The 18,313-nt window shown below is 42.5% G+C and overlaps 1 protein-coding gene across 6 annotated transcripts in view; it reads right to left on the reverse strand.

The window, feature by feature from the left end:
* Window positions 1–18,313, reverse strand: part of cep70 (centrosomal protein 70) — a 77,225-nt gene that overhangs the window by 16,076 nt on the left and 42,836 nt on the right. For all 6 annotated transcript variants that reach the window (XM_067987298.1, XM_067987296.1, XM_067987294.1 and 3 more), the window contains 6 exons: window positions 15,524–15,612; window positions 6,463–6,540; window positions 4,782–4,887; window positions 2,481–2,579; window positions 1,625–1,801; window positions 611–769 (listed from right to left, as the gene is read on the reverse strand). In XM_067987298.1, the coding sequence (XP_067843399.1) occupies window positions 611–769; window positions 1,625–1,801; window positions 2,481–2,579; window positions 4,782–4,887; window positions 6,463–6,540; window positions 15,524–15,612 (708 nt within the window). The remainder of the gene's footprint in view (window positions 1–610; window positions 770–1,624; window positions 1,802–2,480; window positions 2,580–4,781; window positions 4,888–6,462; window positions 6,541–15,523; window positions 15,613–18,313) is intronic.

The following is an 18,313-nucleotide window of genomic DNA, read 5'->3' on the forward strand; positions in this document are numbered from 1 at the left end:
GTGTGTGTGTGTGTGTGTGTGTGTCTCAAGATACCAAATTTTGAACAGTGACATACAAAGAAAAATTACTTTCCTCTTTTGTTTTTACAAATATAATTGATAATTTTAGAAACAACCAGGTGAAAATTTTAGAAGCAATAAACAGGCAAAAACATTTATTGGGAAAAACAGGGAATTGGGTTATAAGTAGATAGTTCAGATGTGGCATGAACACAACGGGGTAATTGAATTCTTTCTAAAACAAAATTCCAGGTGTAGAATTCTACTTTTAAATCTCATCCATACAACTCAAGCACATAGATTCGATTTTAGTTTTTGACAATGAACTAGATTTGCCAGATGAAATCAGGATTAAAAACACAGGCAGAAATAGATTGCATTTTAATTTTCCTTCTCTTCATATGTGGAAAGGGAAAAAAAAAAAATCAAACTTTCACTTTGGAAATAGTGCAATAGTAACAGTAATCAAGCAAAGAATGAGGGTATTAAGCCTATGGTGCATATACTTATCAATAAAATATAGTGGGATATGTTCCCCCACCCCCAATCGTTTCTGTGTCATTAAAAACCAGAGCTAAAATTAGTCCAAATTTTTAAATAAGAAGCATACTTGTAATGCAATCATTCCGTCTTTATTTCCAAGATCTTCCAAAATTGCATCCATTAACAACTGCAAGTCCTCAACTCTGACTGCATCACTTGAATCATATATATTCATAGTTTTCCCAAGTACCAACTTTGACAACTTCTTTAAAGATCTGTACAAGCCCTGAAAAAAAAATGAACTAGAATATATGGATGAAACATACACCAAACTGAAAAAAGTGTTATATCGCTAACAATCTGTAAAAATTATTCTAACACTCAATTTTAATTGAAAATGTTTCAATCAGTATTCAATACCTTCTAGCAGACACACAATTTTATACCCTGCTTGAAGACCCACATCAGTGAAATCAAAAGAGTGATTCATCCCTTGTCTGTAACTGGAAATAATTTTGTAAATTTTAGTTAACAAACATCCTTGTGTTGTGTTTTGTCTATTCTAAATAGTCAGTATAAAAGCTGGTGGGCTAAAAAGGCAGAGACAAACTCCTCACAGCCCAGTTGATGAAACCACCCCACAGGGCAGACAAAAGTAATTGTCTCTGAATATGTATAAAATTAGGTAATAGAACTGACCTATTATGAGGAGTTACAGATGTACAATTCTCTTCTACTCACGAATTATACTGGACTTGATTTCCCTAGTAGTGTAACATACAGGGGCAGGTATAATAGGCTCACTACCAGGTCTGTCCCTGAAATTGACCCAGGAAGAGCAGAGATCAACCATGAGCCATTTGAGGTTACAATACCCCAAAACCATTTTAAATCAATTTTGGCCTACTTTGACTAAAAATATACAAGACAAGTCTGATCAAAAAAGTTCACAAAACAATCCTTTAGTGCGGTTAATTATTCACTTTAGTACAAATTTCTATGTATGAGTCCAATATATATATTGAATATGTATATATATATATATATATATATATATACACACACACATACATTCCCCAATAAAGAGTATTTGTAATCAACTAGTACTGGATTGTATTACATTACATTTAAATCACAATACCTTCAGTGCAATTAATTGTTCAGCCCACACCTCTATAGTAGCAACAAGGTGCATATACACCAAAATATTGTCGGGAATATTTTTTGCATGAGGTTGTGGAAGCAATTTTTGACGCACTTTATAAATCTTTGTTGGTGCATGTTCACTGCTTACAATGGAGTTAAGATCGTTCAAAATCTGGAAGAAAAAAAGATGTAAAATATTAAAAAGGCATTTGTAGAATGGAGTTCAAAATCTCCCCTCTTCAAAAAATTGGAAAACAAATCAACAAAGGTGTTAAACAGGTTTTAGGATATATATTTGTATGCTTTGGCCTTGTAGCAGTCTTTTCCATTCTTCATTTATCATTACAGATTATTGCTGCAAAATTACTGATGAAGGTGTAAGTGACGTTTGGAAGTAACATGTGCAAATGGTTGAAGGATGACAGTAAACATCAGTGGTACATTATTAAAAAGACAACTGATGGTTTGGCACCAAGACGAGATATAGACAAAGTTTTTCTATTCAAACTCAACGTATGTATCTGGAGTCCACTCCATCTTGAAACTGAAGTAGGTTTCAACTTTCAAGTATGGTCTAAACTTTGAGTTGCCAGCACGTGTGCAGCACTAACACATGCAGTAACTGTCATGTTACAGATCCAATATTTATATCTCCTCAATAATGTTTGTGGAGCTAATAAAACAAGTTTTCACAAGACCTGATTTGTACAGCAGATTTTACTCATTGTCCTTTATTTTGAATGACAAGCTTAATCCTAGGCCTCACGAGACTCTAAAGATAAAAATAGTAATGGGGTGGAGGAGAAAAGGGGAAAATGGAAAAAATATATACATTTTATTTTGAGATTTACCTTCTGTAGTCTGGGGTGAGCTGCTGCTAACCTAGACCTCTCACAGACAGCTGGTAGAAGATCATTTACATCTGTGACTCCAATTTCTTTGCAAATATTCTGTGGGGAATCAAAACTGGATGACCAACATGGGCAATACAATTTCTTAGAGCATTGGTATAAATAAATGGTCATCATCTTTCTTTGATGAGTGGTAAGAGTATCTTTTGAGGGCTGTGGTCATAATTTTATACAAATCAAAAACAGTTATGCAAATTTAATCCAAGAATGCTTTGCATTAGAAATGTCCCTAATATAAAAACATTCTGGGAATTTAATAGCTTTAGGCACAAAGCAATTATTTGAGTTTATTCCATCGGAAATTTACAAATTCTTTTTAAAAGAGATGCATATTTCCAGGAAACCAGTATCCCTATACTTTTCAGTAGAAAATTGTAAACCCTGGTACAGTTTTGGCAGCCATTTTTGCTAACTACTTTTAAGACAGAAGGCTCTAAAAGTAGTTACCAGAAATCTCCCAAGAAAATGCAAAGTCTGATTTCCATGGATATTTTAATATATCAAAACATGATTTCTAAATTCTCCCATATAAAAGATTCGTTTTTATATTTATCTTAGTGCGCTGTATACGCATGCACGAGGTATAAATAAATTGCATTATATGGGAAAATTCTGCTGTTTTAACCAGGAACATTTAGATGGAACAGCAAATATCTGAATTTTTTTTAAAAAAGGATGAAATTTCTTTAAATAGACATTTTTTTGATTTTTAATATGCTCAACGCGAAGATGCTGGATGTGGAAAACTGATTACTTTTCCACTTTTAGCGCACAGTATCAACACTGAACACTTTCAGGTCGGGTATAGTATGAACCAGATGCAGAATTAAGCTGCTAATACGCTGCCCCAACAATATCTCTGAATCCTTCCGGTCTATTCTCTCCCTTACCCCTCCCTCCAACATTAGTCAACCGTATGGTTTTCAAAGTGAAACAGTCGATCTTACTTAAACTCATCCTAAATTATGAGATGAGCGGCCACTCGGACATGTGCTCTGAATTTCTTCAACAGCACTTATCCTCCTTGCCACCTCTACCACTGAGGATGAGAGGAATGCCATGGGAATACCATCATATCCATTTTCCCCTCCAAGTTACAAGCCATCCTGACTTGGATATATATCGTCACTCCATTGCATCTGGCTCAATATCCTGGAATTCTCTACCTGACACCATGGTGCACCCACAAGAACTGCAGAGGTTCAAGGCGGCAGCCCATCACCACTTTCTCAACTGAGGATGGGCAATAAAACCAGCCGTGCCAGGGTGACCCACATCCAGAGAACAAATTTTTAAAAATCTACCTCTGTCTCACTTCACATAAGGTTACAATCGCAGACAGAGGACACTTTAGTCTTAGCTGGATTTAAACCCAGGGTCTAAAGTAAAAAGTACACTGCTGATCCATTGCACCACTCAGATCTTCTCCCCCAAGCATCTTTTATTACTTAAAGGATTAAAGTAGTGCTATTATGTCCTTTCCATAAAAATATCAAAAGTTATGATATCAGAAGTGTCTTAGTAAGCTAATGGAATAAAAGCAATTGTATATAGCAGATCCAATGCTGATTAAATCATTCCTGAGCATGTGGTTTTTTAAAAGTACAATGTTAGTAATATTGCATTCTACGTTGTTTGGCTAAAAATAAAATAGAAATATCAGTGTCCATAGTCCGGATCACAGTGTAAACATTATTGATTTATCTTTTTCTACCCTCCTTGGAACTCCTATTTTGCAAAGTAGTTTTCAAGCAGCAAGACACGGAGTATACTATTACAAGAGTTGGTAAGAAGGAGTGTCGCCCTATAACTCATGCTTTTTAAAGTTGTGGTTTAACATAAGCTCTCTAAATTGTAACATTTTCAATGAAAACTAAGAGAATTATTAGCATGCCAAAGGTTGTAAATGTTACTGCTAAAAGAAAACCGACTCAGAAGCAGCATGAATACAAGTGCCAATGGGAGAAACAACTGAAGGAAGACTAGATGGGGGCTGGAAGGAAAGGAATGGCAGATGGTGCAGCAGCTGACAAACGAAAGGCAAAGGTCATCAAATGAGATAACATTCGCTTTTAAAAGGGCAGGTGCTCTGAAATCCTGGTTCCATATTTTGAAGCAATGGTATTTTGTGGGGGAGAAACTAAGAACGACATGCTCACACAATAAGACTAATGCATTACCTCATTAAATTTAAGACACTTCCCAACATGGATATTCACAAGAACAAACATGCACTGATACCTTCAGCAATCTTTTACAGATGGCTTCCTGTATGCAACTTATGTCTTCTACTTTGGTACTGAAGAATTCTTCTTTGTTTCCATCTTTGTAGCCACTACCTGAAAAACTAGGTCCAAGACATCATAAACAAAATATATTCTTAATGTTTTAACAAATGACAGGCTTCTGTCAGATAATAGGATAGGTCATAAAGTTAACAAGTGATACAAAAGAATAAAAACTGAAAAGACTGAAATACAAAGAGGTATCTCAGTAAAGCAGAGGCAGGTTGACATTTTCAGGCATAGAGCCTTCATCAAAACTGGAAGATATGCATGCTCTTTGATAGGCCTGAATAAACAAAGTGGGGTTGGGAAGAAAGAGAAAAACAGGAAAAATCAGGTATGCTACTACCACAATAAAGCAGTTAATGGATTAAATAGGACTTCCACAGGCCAAATCACCCTGCAGTACTGGTCTGAACCCAAGATACTGTAAACAAATAAACATTACCTATTTTCTTTTGGTACCCTTATATTTAACTGTTTGCCCTAGTTCTTGATTCCTGTATCTGACATAAGAACTTTCCAGTCTCCAAATTCTCCATATCTGTGAAAATCAAAGACCTCTATCAAGTTCCCCCCTCATCCTCCTTTTCTGCAGTGGGGGAAGTTTAAGCGCATAAAATCTTTCCTCATAATTCAGCCCTCTAAGTCCAGGAATCAGCCTCTGACCTGCCTCTGAACTCCCTCCAATAATTCTACATCTTTCCTATAATATAGAGACCACAACTCTAAATGCAGCCTCATGAAGGCCAGTTAAAATTTCAAAATTACTTCTTTACACTTAGGTCAAATTCTTAGCTATACATCCCAACATTTTATTGTCTGTCTTCACCTCTTGTGAACAGTGAACAGATGGTTTTAATGACATATTCGTTAAAATTCTCATCTCTTTCCTGCTGTTACCTCTGGAACATTGCCATTTAAATATGTAATCCACATTCTTACTTCTTCCATCTAATCTCGTGACTTTACATTTATTTGTGCTGAACTACATCTGTCACCTCTCTGTCCGCTGATGTAGCCTGTCCAGATCCCTTTGTATCATCACGCATTGGTCCTCATTTCAATCTTAAAATCAACAACTTTATGATGACTAGGCCCCAATTATTTCAATTTGGCTTATTACTCCCTAGTTAGTTAGGAGCAAATTCAATATTGCCTTTCCCCTAATGAGTTCCCTTACCTGCAGTTTTAAGAAATGATTCCTGAACTACTTCAGGAAACTTCCTCACTCATGCAGAACACTGTAAATCCCAGTCTATGTCAGGAAGATTGAAATTCTCCATGATTACAACTGTGGCCTTAGCACTCTATCATAGAAGCAATGTTTACAAGACATTTGCCCCACTGTGTCTCTGCTGGTTCATTGCTAGAACAATCCAAAACAAATCCCACTGCTTCACACTCTCCCCATAGTCTTGTATCTTGCTCGACATTAAATATTTACCCAATTTTGCCTTAAAAGAAGCAATTGCCTCTGCCTCAATCATTCTTTGCTCCAATAACCTTTGGCACTAAGAAATTTCTCCTACCTTCTCCTCACTGAGTGTGAATTTTAAATTAAAGACCCCTTATCACTGACCCTGTTGACCCAAATGTATGTATATTTGAAAAGTTCACTTAAAAATTATGCTTACTTGATATTGTGCTGATTGAGCATTTTTTCCAATTTCTTTATATGCTCCTGGCATTCCATCACCTCATTTAGAGAAGCCCTGCAGACAGGTAAGATTAAAAGAAAGACTCTCTCAGGATCACATTAATTCCTTTAATTTAAATGTTCAGTAACTAACATCGAGTCACTAATTTAAAATAAGAACATAAGAAATAGGAGCAGGAGTAGGCCAATCGGCCCCTCGAGCCTGCTCTGCCATTTAATAAGATCATGGCTGATCTGATCCTAACCTCAAATCTAAATTCATGTCCAATTTCCTGCCTGCTCCCCGTAACCCCTAATTCCCTTTACTTCTAGGAAACTGTCTATTTCTGTTTTAAATTTATTCAATGATGTAGCTTCCACAGCTTCCTGGGGCAGCAAATTCCACAGACCTACCACCCTCTGAGTGAAGAAGTTTCCCCTCATCTCAGTTTTGAAGGAGCAGCCCCTTATTCTAAGATTATGCCCCCTAGTTCTAGTTTCACCCATCCTTGGGAACATCCTCACCGCATCCACCCGATCAAGCCCCTTCACAATCTTATATGTTTCAATAAGATCGCCTCTCATTCTTCTGAACTCCAATGAGTAGAGTCCCAATCTACTCAACCTCTCCTCATATGTCCGCCCCCTCATCCCCGGGATTAATCGAGTGAACCTTCTTTGTACTGCCTCGAGAGCAAGTATGTCTTTTCTTAAGTATGGACACCAAAACTGTATGCAGTGTTCCAGGTGCGGTCTCACCAATACCTTATATAACTGCAGCAATACCTCCCTGTTTTTATATTCTATCCCCCTAGCAATAAAAGCCAACATTCCGTTGGCCTTCTTGATCACCTGCTGCACCTGCATACTAACTTTTTGATTTTCTTGCACTAGGACCCCCAGATCCCTTTGTACTGCAGTACTTTCCAGTCTCTTGCCATTAAGATAATAACTTGCTCTCTGATTTTTCCTGCCAAAGTGCATAACCTCACATTTTCCAATATTGTATTGCATCTGCCAAATCTCCGCCCACTCACCCAGCCTGTCTATATCCCCTTGTAGGTTTTTTATGTCCTCCTCACTCTCTACTTTCCCTTCCATCTTTGTATCATCTGCAAACTTTGATATGTTACACTCGGTCCCCTCCTCCAAATCGTTAACATAGATTGTAAAGAGTTGGGGACCCAGCACCGACACCTGCGGAACACCACTGGCTACTGGTTGCCAGTCCGAGAATGAACCATTTATCCCAACTCTCTGCTTCCTGTTAGATAACCAATCCTCCACCCATGCCAGAATATTACCCCCAATCCAGTGATTCTTTATCTTGAGCAATAATCTTATGTGGCACCTTGTCGAATGCCTTCTAGCAGTCTAAATACACTACGTCCACTGGTTCCTCTTTATCCACCCTTCATCCAATGCTCATCATTATGAGTCAATCAAGGTATCCCTTATATGCAATTAGATCATGACAAACAAATAATTACGCTTAGACCTCCACCTTTGGTTACAGCATAGAAGGAGGCCATTCGGCCCATCAAGCCCGTGCCAGCTCTCTGCAAGAGCAATCCAGTTAGTCCCACTCCTCCACCCTTTCCCCATTAAAACCATTACCATTACTCTCTCTCACCCTGGTTGTTCTCCCTGGTATGGCTCACATCTCCGCTCCCTTAAGTCCAAGGGACTCAGACTTGAACGTTCATGGCAGACAACTGGTTTAGCCACTCATCGCCAGATCTGGCTGAACCACATAAAGCACTATGGGGTCCTGCTCTCCTCGGCCAAAACTGCACACTATTCCAGGATCAACTGGAAATGCAAAGATACCTCCAGCTTCTCTTCTCCACTACAAACCATCGTCTTAAATCCCTCTCCCCTGCCCCTTCCATCCTCACCTCCAACAAAAAGTGCAAGGATACCATGGAATTCTTTATCACTAAGGTTGAGACCATTTGTTCAGCTGCCTCTGCTGCTTCCCTCCCTTCCCCTAGCCCATCAAGCCAAACGTCCCCTACAGCTCCCCCCTGCCCTAGCCCTGAACTCGCATCTTGCTCTAGTTTCTCTCCAACTCTCCTCATGCCCTCTCCAGGCTCATCTTGACCATGAGACCCACCTCCTGCTCCCTCAACCCTATTCCCACTAAACTGCTGACCACCCAAATTCCCTTCCTGGCTCCCACGTTGGCTGATATTGTTAACAGTTCCCTTTCCTCGGGTACTGTCCCCCTCCCCTTCAAATATGCCGTCGTCATACCCCTCCTCAAAAAGCCAGCCTTGGCCCCTCTGTCCTTACAAACTACTGCCCATCTCTAATCTCCCTTTCCTCTTCAAAGTCCTTGAACGAGTTGCCGCCTCCCAAGTCCATGCCCATCTTTCCTGCAACTCCATGTTCAAATCCCTCCAATCAGGTCTTCACCCCTGCCAAAGTATTGAAACAGCCCTTATCAAAGTCACAAATGACTGTAATGATGGTAAACTATCTCTCCTCATCCTGTCTGCAGCCTTTGATACAGTTGAACACACTATCTTCCTTCAACAGCTCTCCTCTGTTGTCCAGATGGTTGGTACTGCGCTCGCCTGGTTCCATTCTTATCAATCCAGTCATGGCCAGAGAATCACCTGCAATGGCTTCTCTTGCCGCTCCCGCACCGTTACCTCTGGAATCCCCCAACGATCTATTCTTGGCCCCCTATTTCTCACCTACATGCTGCCCCTCGGTGACATCATCTGAAAACACAATGTCAGATTCCACATGTAAGCTGACGACACCCAGCTCTCTCTCTCAACCACCTCACTCGGCCCCGCCACTGTCTCTCGTTTGTCACATTGCTTGTCTGACATCCAATACTGGATGAGCAAAAATTTCCTCCAACCAAATATTGGGAAGACCAAAGCCATCGTCTTTGGTCCCCGCCGCAAACTCCGTTCCCTAGCCACCGACTCCATCCCTCTCCTTGGCCACTGTCTGAGGCTGAACCCGACCGTTCGCAACGTTGGAATCCTATTTGACCCGGAGATGAGCTTCCACCCACATATTCGCTCCATCACCGCCTACTTCCAACTCCGTCTCCGCCCTTGCCTCAGCCTCAGCTCATCTGCTGCTGAAACCCTCATCTGTGCCTATGTTACCTCCGGACTGGACTATTCCAATGCTCTCCTGGCTGGCTCCCATCTTCCACCCTTCATAAACTTGAACTTATTCAAAACTCTGCTGTCCGTATCCTAACTCGCACCCATCACCCCTGTGCTTGCTGACCTACATTGGCACCAGGTCCAGGAACGCCTCGATTTTATAATTCTCATCTTTGTTTTCAAATCACTCCATGGCCTCGCCCCTCCTTATCTCTATAATCTCTTCCAGTCCTACAACCCTCCAAGATCTCCGTGCTCCTCCAATTCTTGCCTCTTGAGCATCCCTGATTTTAATCACTCCACCATTGGTAGCTGTGCCTTCAGCTGCCTCGGCCCTAAGCTCTGGAATTCCCTCCCTAAACCTCTCCGCCTCTCTACCACTCTCCTCCTTTATGACTCACCTGAAAACCTACCTCTTTGACTAAGCTTTTGGTCGCCTGTCCTAATACCTCCTTATGTGGCTCGGTGTCAAATTTTGTTTGATAACGCTCCTGTGAAGCGCCTTGGGACATTTTACTACATTAAAGGCGCTATATAAATGCAAGTTTTGTTGTTGTTGTTAGGCAGGAGAGGTCCGTAGCGTCGACTGCCCATGACCGACCTGTATGGCTTCATTCTAAGTGTCAGAGTTCCACTGGATCATTACTGATCTGATATAGTCAGGTTAATCGAGGATGGCCTGAGGGTCGCCACCAATCCAGAGCAGGTCAGTGTCCTCTTCCTGACCTCGATCTTCAATGCCCAGTTTACGGGACCTTTGTCTCCGTGAGTGCCCAGCAGCGACTATTAATGACGACTTCAGTCTTCTCACGTCCGGTTCTCATAGTTATATCTGTGTTGTGGTCGAATTCGAACCATCTAATTCCCACAGTCGCCTCTGATGGCGCACATGAAACGCTTCCAGTCTCTTGATATTTTGTTTAAGCTGTGTCCATGGGCTCGATTTTACCGTCGGGTTTCCTGCGGGTTTCCAGCGGGGGGGGCCCCGAAAATCCCGATATCCAGTCACGTGACGGGAACCCGCCACGATCCCGCCCACTTCCGGGTTCCCCGATGACGTGCGGGGTTGCGTGCGTGGCCCCCGCTGGTGGGAATCCCGCAGGCAATTAAAGCCAGCGGGATGCCACTTGAGGTTATTTATTTCGCTTGTTCAGGTCATTAACTGACCTGATTAAGGGCCTGTGTGTGATTTTGGGGAAACATGGGACTGTTTCACACACTGGGGGAAACAGTCCCAGTTGAACTGGACGTGTTGCAGCCGTCAGCCTATGGCAGCTGCAAAGGTCCATTTGACAGGTTGGGGGGGGGGGGGGGGGGGGGGGGGGGAGACCCTCACCCATTGCAGGAGGCCGCTCTGTCACTTGGGACAAAGTGTGGCCTCCACCACCCCCCTCCGGACGGTCAAAGTCACCAACCTGCACACTCACCCCGGGGTCCGGAGACGTGTGCCTACCTTGCGGATCCCCTCAGATGTACATATTACGGATGGGGGCCGCTGTAGCTGCAGTCATGACCCCCTCGGAGGGCGAACAGCATCACCAGCCTCGCCATCCACGCCGTCCACCTCTGACACGTGGAGCTCCACAACAGAGTGCTGTGACACATCCACCTGTACAGCAGGAGGGAGGGCTACCGCAGAGAGAGACGCGTCGCAGAGGGCACTACCCTCCGCACAGGGTCCACAGACCGAGGCGCAGCTCCCCGGACCTCTCCGAGCAGCAGTGCACACGGAGGCGCAGATTCACTCGACATGTAGTCATGGAGATCTGCAGGCTCTTTCATGCCGAGCTGCTCCTGGCTGGCCCCAGCACCAGCTGCTTACCTGTCGCTGCCAAAGTCACCACTGCCCTCCACAACTTCTCCTCCGCATCCTTCCAGGGTGCAGCCGGGTACACCACCGATGTCTCTCAGTCGTCTGCGCGGAAGAGCCCTGCAAATACACCTGCACCTACTCTGCAGTAACACAATGGATGGCATCAGTGGTGGGTCCTCATAGTGATACCCAGGAGCGGGCATTATTGGACACAACAGACAGGATTCGCGGAGACATGGCAGTGGTGGTGCCAATATAATGTGTGTTGCTCTGAAATTCAATATAGGTAACACCCATGGCAAACCCTCAGACACCCTTGTGCATCCCCTTCATGCTCACGACACGTTTGCCGTACGCTGCCTACTGCACATATGCGATGCATGCCCTGTGGCTGCAGCACAGGTGGTGGCAGGTTGAGTGAGGCTGGCCGTGAGAGAGATGCACGAGAGGGTGAGTATGGGATAGAGCCATGAGATTGTATGAGGATTGGGTTGCGTGGTAGTGGCGGGTGAGTACTGGCGAGGTGAGTAGGTGCAGGTAAGATGAGGATGGGGTTTGAGTGGGTATGAGGGGTGATGTGACAGAGTAGTGTTGGCGGTGCCGAAGGAGATGTGGGGTGGGGGCAGTGTTGTGGCAGATGGAGTGTAGGGGAAAGACTACGTGTTCTCACTGTGGCTGACCTACTGAGGTCATTGGAGCGCCTCCTGCACTGTATGCAGGTGGGCGATATGTTGGTGGTGCAGGTGACCCCCTCTGCCACCTCGAGCCAGGCCTTCTTGGTGGCAGAGGCAGGCCGCTTCCTCCCGCCCGCCGGGTGGAAGATCTCTGTCCTCCCCCTCCTCCTCACCCCATCTGATGATACCTGGGGTGAGGCATCATTAAACTGGGAGCAGCCTTCCCCCTGGGCTGCTCCATGCTGTAATTTGTTCCATTGGTTGCAGCATGTGTCAGTGGAGGACTGCCCCTTTAACTAGAGAGCCTCCAGCTGACAGATCGTACTGCGCATGCGCAGCCTGCCCGACGCGCAGACCAGCAGCACGGACCCCGGAGGAGGAGGTAAGTGGATCCAATTAGTGTGTTGCCTGCTACGATCGCGCGGGAAACCCACTAATTTCACCGGGCGCAGAGGCCACACACCCGAAACCCAACCCGCCGGAAACCCGCAGGCCTGCTAAAATCAGGCCCCATGTTTCAGATTCATACAGAAGTATCGGAAGGATGCAGGTCGACAGATCCATGCTTTAGTGATTTTCACCATTTGACTCCAGATTCTGTGCAGGTCGTTCAATGCTGAAGCTGCTAAGCCGATTCTTCATTCTATGCCCATCCGATGAGTTTTATACCTTCGCTGGTAGGTAGTCATCCATTGCATCCACGTTTTATCCATCAACTTATAAGAACATAAGAAATAGGAGCAGGAGTAGGCCACATGGCCCCTTGAGCCTGCTCTGCAATTCAATCAGATCATGGCTGATCTTCAACCTCAATTCCACTTACCTGCCCGATCCCCATATCCCTTGATTCCCTGGAGTCCAGAAATTTGTCTATCTCAGCCTTGAATATATTCAACGACTCAGCATCCACAGCCACTGGGGTAGAGAATTGCAAAGATTCACAACCCTCCGAGTGAAGAAATTCCTCATCACAGTCTTAAATGGCCGACCCCTTATCCTGCAGCTATGCTCCCTAGTTTTAGACTCTCCAGCCCTGGGAAATAACCTCTCAGCATCTATCCTATCAAGCCCCCTCATAGTCTTATATGTTTCAATGAGATCACCTCTCATTCTTCTAAACTCCAGAGAGTATAGGCCCATTCTACTCAACCTCACCTCACAGGACAACCCTCTCATCCCAGGAATTAATCTAGTGAACTTTCGCTGCACCGCCTCTAAGGCAAGTATATCCTTCCTTAGATAAGGAGACCAAAACTGTACCTAGTAGTCCAGGTGAGGTCTCACCAAAGCCCTGTACAATTGTAGTAAGACTTCCTTACTCTTGTACTCCAACCCCCTTGCAATAAAGGCTAACATTCCATTTACTTTCCTAATTGCTTGCTGTACCTGCTTGCTAACTTTTTGTGTTTCTAGTACAAGGACATCCAAGTCTCTCTGAACACCAACATTTAATAGTTTCTCACCATTTAAAAAATATCTAGTTTTTCTATTCTTCCTACCAAAGTGAATAACCTCACATTTCCCCACATTATACTGAATCTGCCACCTTCTTTCTTACCCACTCACTTAACCTGTCTATATCCCTTTGCAGGCTCTTTGTGTCCTCCTCACAGCTTACTTTCCCACCAACCTTTGTATCGCCAGCAAACTTGGATACATTCCACTCGGTCCCTTCATTTAAGTCATTAATGTAGTTTGTAAATAGCTGAGGCCCAAACACCGATCCTTGCAGCATCCCACTAGTTACAGCCTGCCAGCCTGAAAATGACCCGTTTATCTCTACTCTTTTTTCTGTCCGTTAACCAATCCTCTATCCATGCTAATATGTTACCCTCAACCCCATGAGCCCTTATCTTGAATAACAACCTTTTATGTGGCACGTTATCGAATGCCTTTTGAAAATCCAAATATACGGCGACTTGTATGTCCTCTATCACAACATTTATGGCGACACTGGACTTTTTTCTTTGCCCAACAAACCTATAGCCCAGAGGTGGCTGCCTCGCACTGGAAGCTTTCCAATGCGTGTCCACACTCATCCGCAGAGACCCGGTCAGAAAAAGAGGGCTTATCAGGGTAGCAGGTTGTGAAGCATCTGTCACAATACTTCAATTAGTGGCCCTCGCCTCCGGTCCAACTGGCTTCAATCGGTGGCTCCCAATAAGGGCCCTTGCTCAGGGTTATGAGCGATGGTCAACGGTGGACCCAGCAGAAGAGGAAAAATGTTCCTCAATGGTGATGAAGGCAGATAACCAACGATCTTAGAAATCAAGTTATGGGCAGAAGAATTTCTGAGAAGGAAGGTGGTGCCCCTCTATGTCTCCCATGTCCCAAGTGTACAGAGGGGCATTTGATAAATATGAGCCGCACTAAAAATGGCACCAGGGTTAAATTAGATCATAGGCAAAGCACAATTTATATTTTAAAAGTAGAGAAAATAGTATTACATGAAAGTAATACTATTTAAGGATATAAAGATAACATATAAGGATAACATGTTCCCCTTTCATCAATGATAAACAAGATACATATTGTATATGTTGTGCTCCAGGATCAGGCCCCACAAAAGCCTAATTATTTATCTCTTTTTTTTAAAAGAGAGATTATATTGAACCCTGAAGTGGCCCAGACAAGTTTACTCATATGGGTGCTGTTGAAATGCCACCAAGAGTATTTATATGGCAGCCTTCTTCCTCGTTACACATTTATAATGCATTAAAGATTGACTTGGTTACATGAGCCACATGAAAGAGACAAAGTATGCAATAAATTAAAAAACTTCAGATACAAAATGCAAACAAAGGAAGAATGGGGGGAAGATAGAGATAACAGGGTGAGTAAAAATAAAAGATTGTGTACTTTAGTTCCATTTGATTACTACAGCAATATCACCAGTCTTAATGTTTGAGTAACATTATTGTAATTTTATGTACATGTTGAACAAGTTTTCCAGTGGCTAACTCAAACACGAAGATGAAAGCTTTCAAAAGCTAGTAACCATATGGTGAGTTTTCAAATATTTGTAGATTTTAGTATTCAAATAGCTGCTTGGAGGATAAAGCCATTGTGGGAGACTATCCTGAAGTGCTCCTTTAACAGATACCACAAACACTATTTCAATCCAGAATCAAGGATTTTGCACAGGTGCTGTGTGGCCAATCCATGGCACAAGTAGATGCAGATTTTGTCAGCTTGAAAGATAATGAAAAATGTTAAATTGTTAAAACAAATGCAACCGTAATAAATGCACTGCAATGACATACGTAAAGATTTATATAGGAATTGGGTGATTGGTTAGTAGTTACTGTTGTGTTGGATAATTAAAGCAATAAAGAAGTGAAGCAGAAATTTTAAAAATAAAATTACACTACCATTTGTTCAGTCATTATATGCTATGTGAATGAACAAGAATGAAGGAAAGATATTTATCTTTTTCACCTGCTTTTCAGCACTTGTTTAAGATTTTGATTTTCCTGCAAAATTTGATGATTCTTGGCTCTTGTTTCTTTTAAATGTTCTTCATAGGCCTAAAAGAAAAAAATATCACTTTGATATAGGATAAAAATGTCTCATCCTGTTCCTACATTCAGCCCAGCCAGCCTATCCAATTGCGATATGAAGATCATTTCATCCAAGTTACTTCTAGTTGAATTAATCAATTTTCTTTTTGAATGTTTCAATCTGCATTCCCTATGCTTCTTGGCAGCTCATGACATTCATAAAGTACTTCAAACATTTAGCTGACAGTTTTCTAAGCTTGTAGTTGTGCCCTTTCCAGTTTTGTTCTCCTAGATTCACACGGAATCCTTTAACATTTCACGCCACTATGCCTGCCCAGTCTTTCTTCCAAACAAAGTAAAACTATGAGATAAGGATGGTAAGATTCTGGGTTATAACCAAAAGATTTGAGATCGGCCCAATTGTCTTCGAGGGGTCAGAGAGGAATTTTTAAACAGAGGTTCCTAAATTGGCTATGGGTCTCTGTGTTTTTGCCTTTAGCAGGTGGCAGTTGGGCAGGGAGGGAAGGAAGGTTGGGGATACTAGGTGGAGTGCAACAAGTGGGGCCCAAGAGCCTTTATTTGTCCCGAGTACATAACATAGCATGTTGAGGTCCCTTACTGCACACTTTCCTTCTTTACCCCTACTCCCAATAGTGTACTTTTTAGGCAAATGCTACAATGCAATTTTCATCATGCCAGTTTCAAAAGTCCATTACAGCATCAATAACACTGGCCTGATTTCAAATGTACTGGTCTTAGTGAGGCCACCTTGAACAGGTGGTATTGCAATTTTAAGACCATAAGAAATAGGACCAGGATTAGGCCATACTAGAGCCTGCTCCGCCATTCAATAAGAGCATGGTTGATCTTCTACCTCAACTCCACTTTCCCGCCCTATCCCCATATCCCTTGATTCTCTTCGTGCCCAAATATCTATCGATCTCAGTCTTGAATATACTCAACGACTGAGCATCCACAACCCTCTGGGGTAGAGAATTCCAAAGATTCACAACCCTCTGAGTGAAGAATTTTTTCCTCATCTCAGTCCTAAATGGCCAACCCCTTATCTTGAGACTACGACCTCTAGTTTTACACTCTCCAGCCAAGGAAACAGCCTTGCAGCAGCTACCCTGTCAAGCCTTTCAGAACCATTAAGAACTACAGCTGAACAAACGTCACAAACTTAACTCTTCTTAAAAAGGAAACTTCTGCTGTCTTCTCGATTTCCTATGTTTTATTCCAATTGAAAAGAACCATTTTTGTATATGGACATACACACATTTTCAAAATGAGCAGATACATTTTATTATATTTTAACCAAAGTTTATTAAAATAATGAGCTGATTTTATCTGAATTTATGCAATACTAATTGCTGAACCAGTGTCTTCTGAAAGAAATTCACTTATAAAATGTAGTTAAAATCTAAGTAAACTGACAAGCAACATCCCAGGTTTGATCCCTAATCGACAGCTAGCTGAAGTGACAGGCAGCAGTAAGGATGCTGCAATTGGTTGCAGATGCCCCCTAGTTGGCATGAGGGGGAAGGAAAAGAATTCCAGAGTTCCAACTGATGCTCACTATCCAGCAATTTCGACTGGAAGTTCAGATGGATGGATCTCAGGTAAAGACCAGATTGGGCTCAGCTGTGCAGGTCCCCATGCTCGGACAACCTGCTAACACTCATCATCAAGGCTTGCAGATGAATAATGGCCACTTGGGCAATTGACAAGAGGGCAATCAGCACTGACGGAAGTGTAACCCAGCAAGGGGTTCACATCGCAAGGAAGTGGGGGGGGGGGGGGGGGGGGGAGGGAGAATTTTGCCTTCAGTTTGAGGGAGAGAAGAATAAGTCTAAGACTGGTGTTTTAAACTTAAATAAGCACAATTACGAGGGCATGAAGACAGAGCTGGCTAAAGTGAACTGGGAACTTAGGTTAAGGGATATGTCAGTAGAGATGCAGTGGCAGACATTTAATGAGATATTTCATAACACTCAGCAAAGATACATTCCAGTGAGAAAGAAAGACTCTGGGGAAGGACGTACCATCCGTGGCTAACTAAGGAAGTTAAAGGTAGTATCAAATTGAAAAAAAAAGCATACAATTCCACGAAGATTAGTGGTAGGTCAGAAGATTGGTCAGAATATAAAAAACAGCAAAGAATGACTAAAAGAATAATAAGGAGGGATAAATTAGAGTAGAGAGAAAGCTAGCTAGAAATATAAAAACAGATAGTAAGAGTTTTTACAGATATTTAAAAAGGAAAAGAATAAGTAAAGTGAGCGTTGGTCCTCTAGAGAGAGAGTCTGGGGAATTAATAATGGAGAATAAGGAAATTGCGGATGAATTGAACAGGTATTTTGCGTCTGTCTTCACTGCAAAGGATACAAATAACATGGCAGAAATAATTGTGAACCAAGAGGTGAATGGGAGGGAGGAACTTAAAACATTTACAATCACCAGGGAAAGGGTTTTGAAAAAATTATTAGAACTAAAAGCTGACAAGTCCCCAGGTCCTGACGGACTTCATCCTAGGGTCTTAAAAGAAGTGGCTGCAAAGATAGTAGATGCATTGGTATTAATTTTCCAAAATTTCCTAGATTCTGGAAGGGTCCCATCAGATTGGAAAATAGCGAATGTAATTCCTCTATTCAAGAAAGGAGGGAGACAGAAAGCAGGAAACTACAGGCCAGTCAGCTTAACATCTGTCATAGGGAAAATGCTAGTA

This window comes from Heptranchias perlo, chromosome 7 (genome assembly GCF_035084215.1).
Source record: "Heptranchias perlo isolate sHepPer1 chromosome 7, sHepPer1.hap1, whole genome shotgun sequence".
In the NCBI taxonomy this organism is placed as follows: Eukaryota; Metazoa; Chordata; class Chondrichthyes; order Hexanchiformes; family Hexanchidae; genus Heptranchias; species Heptranchias perlo.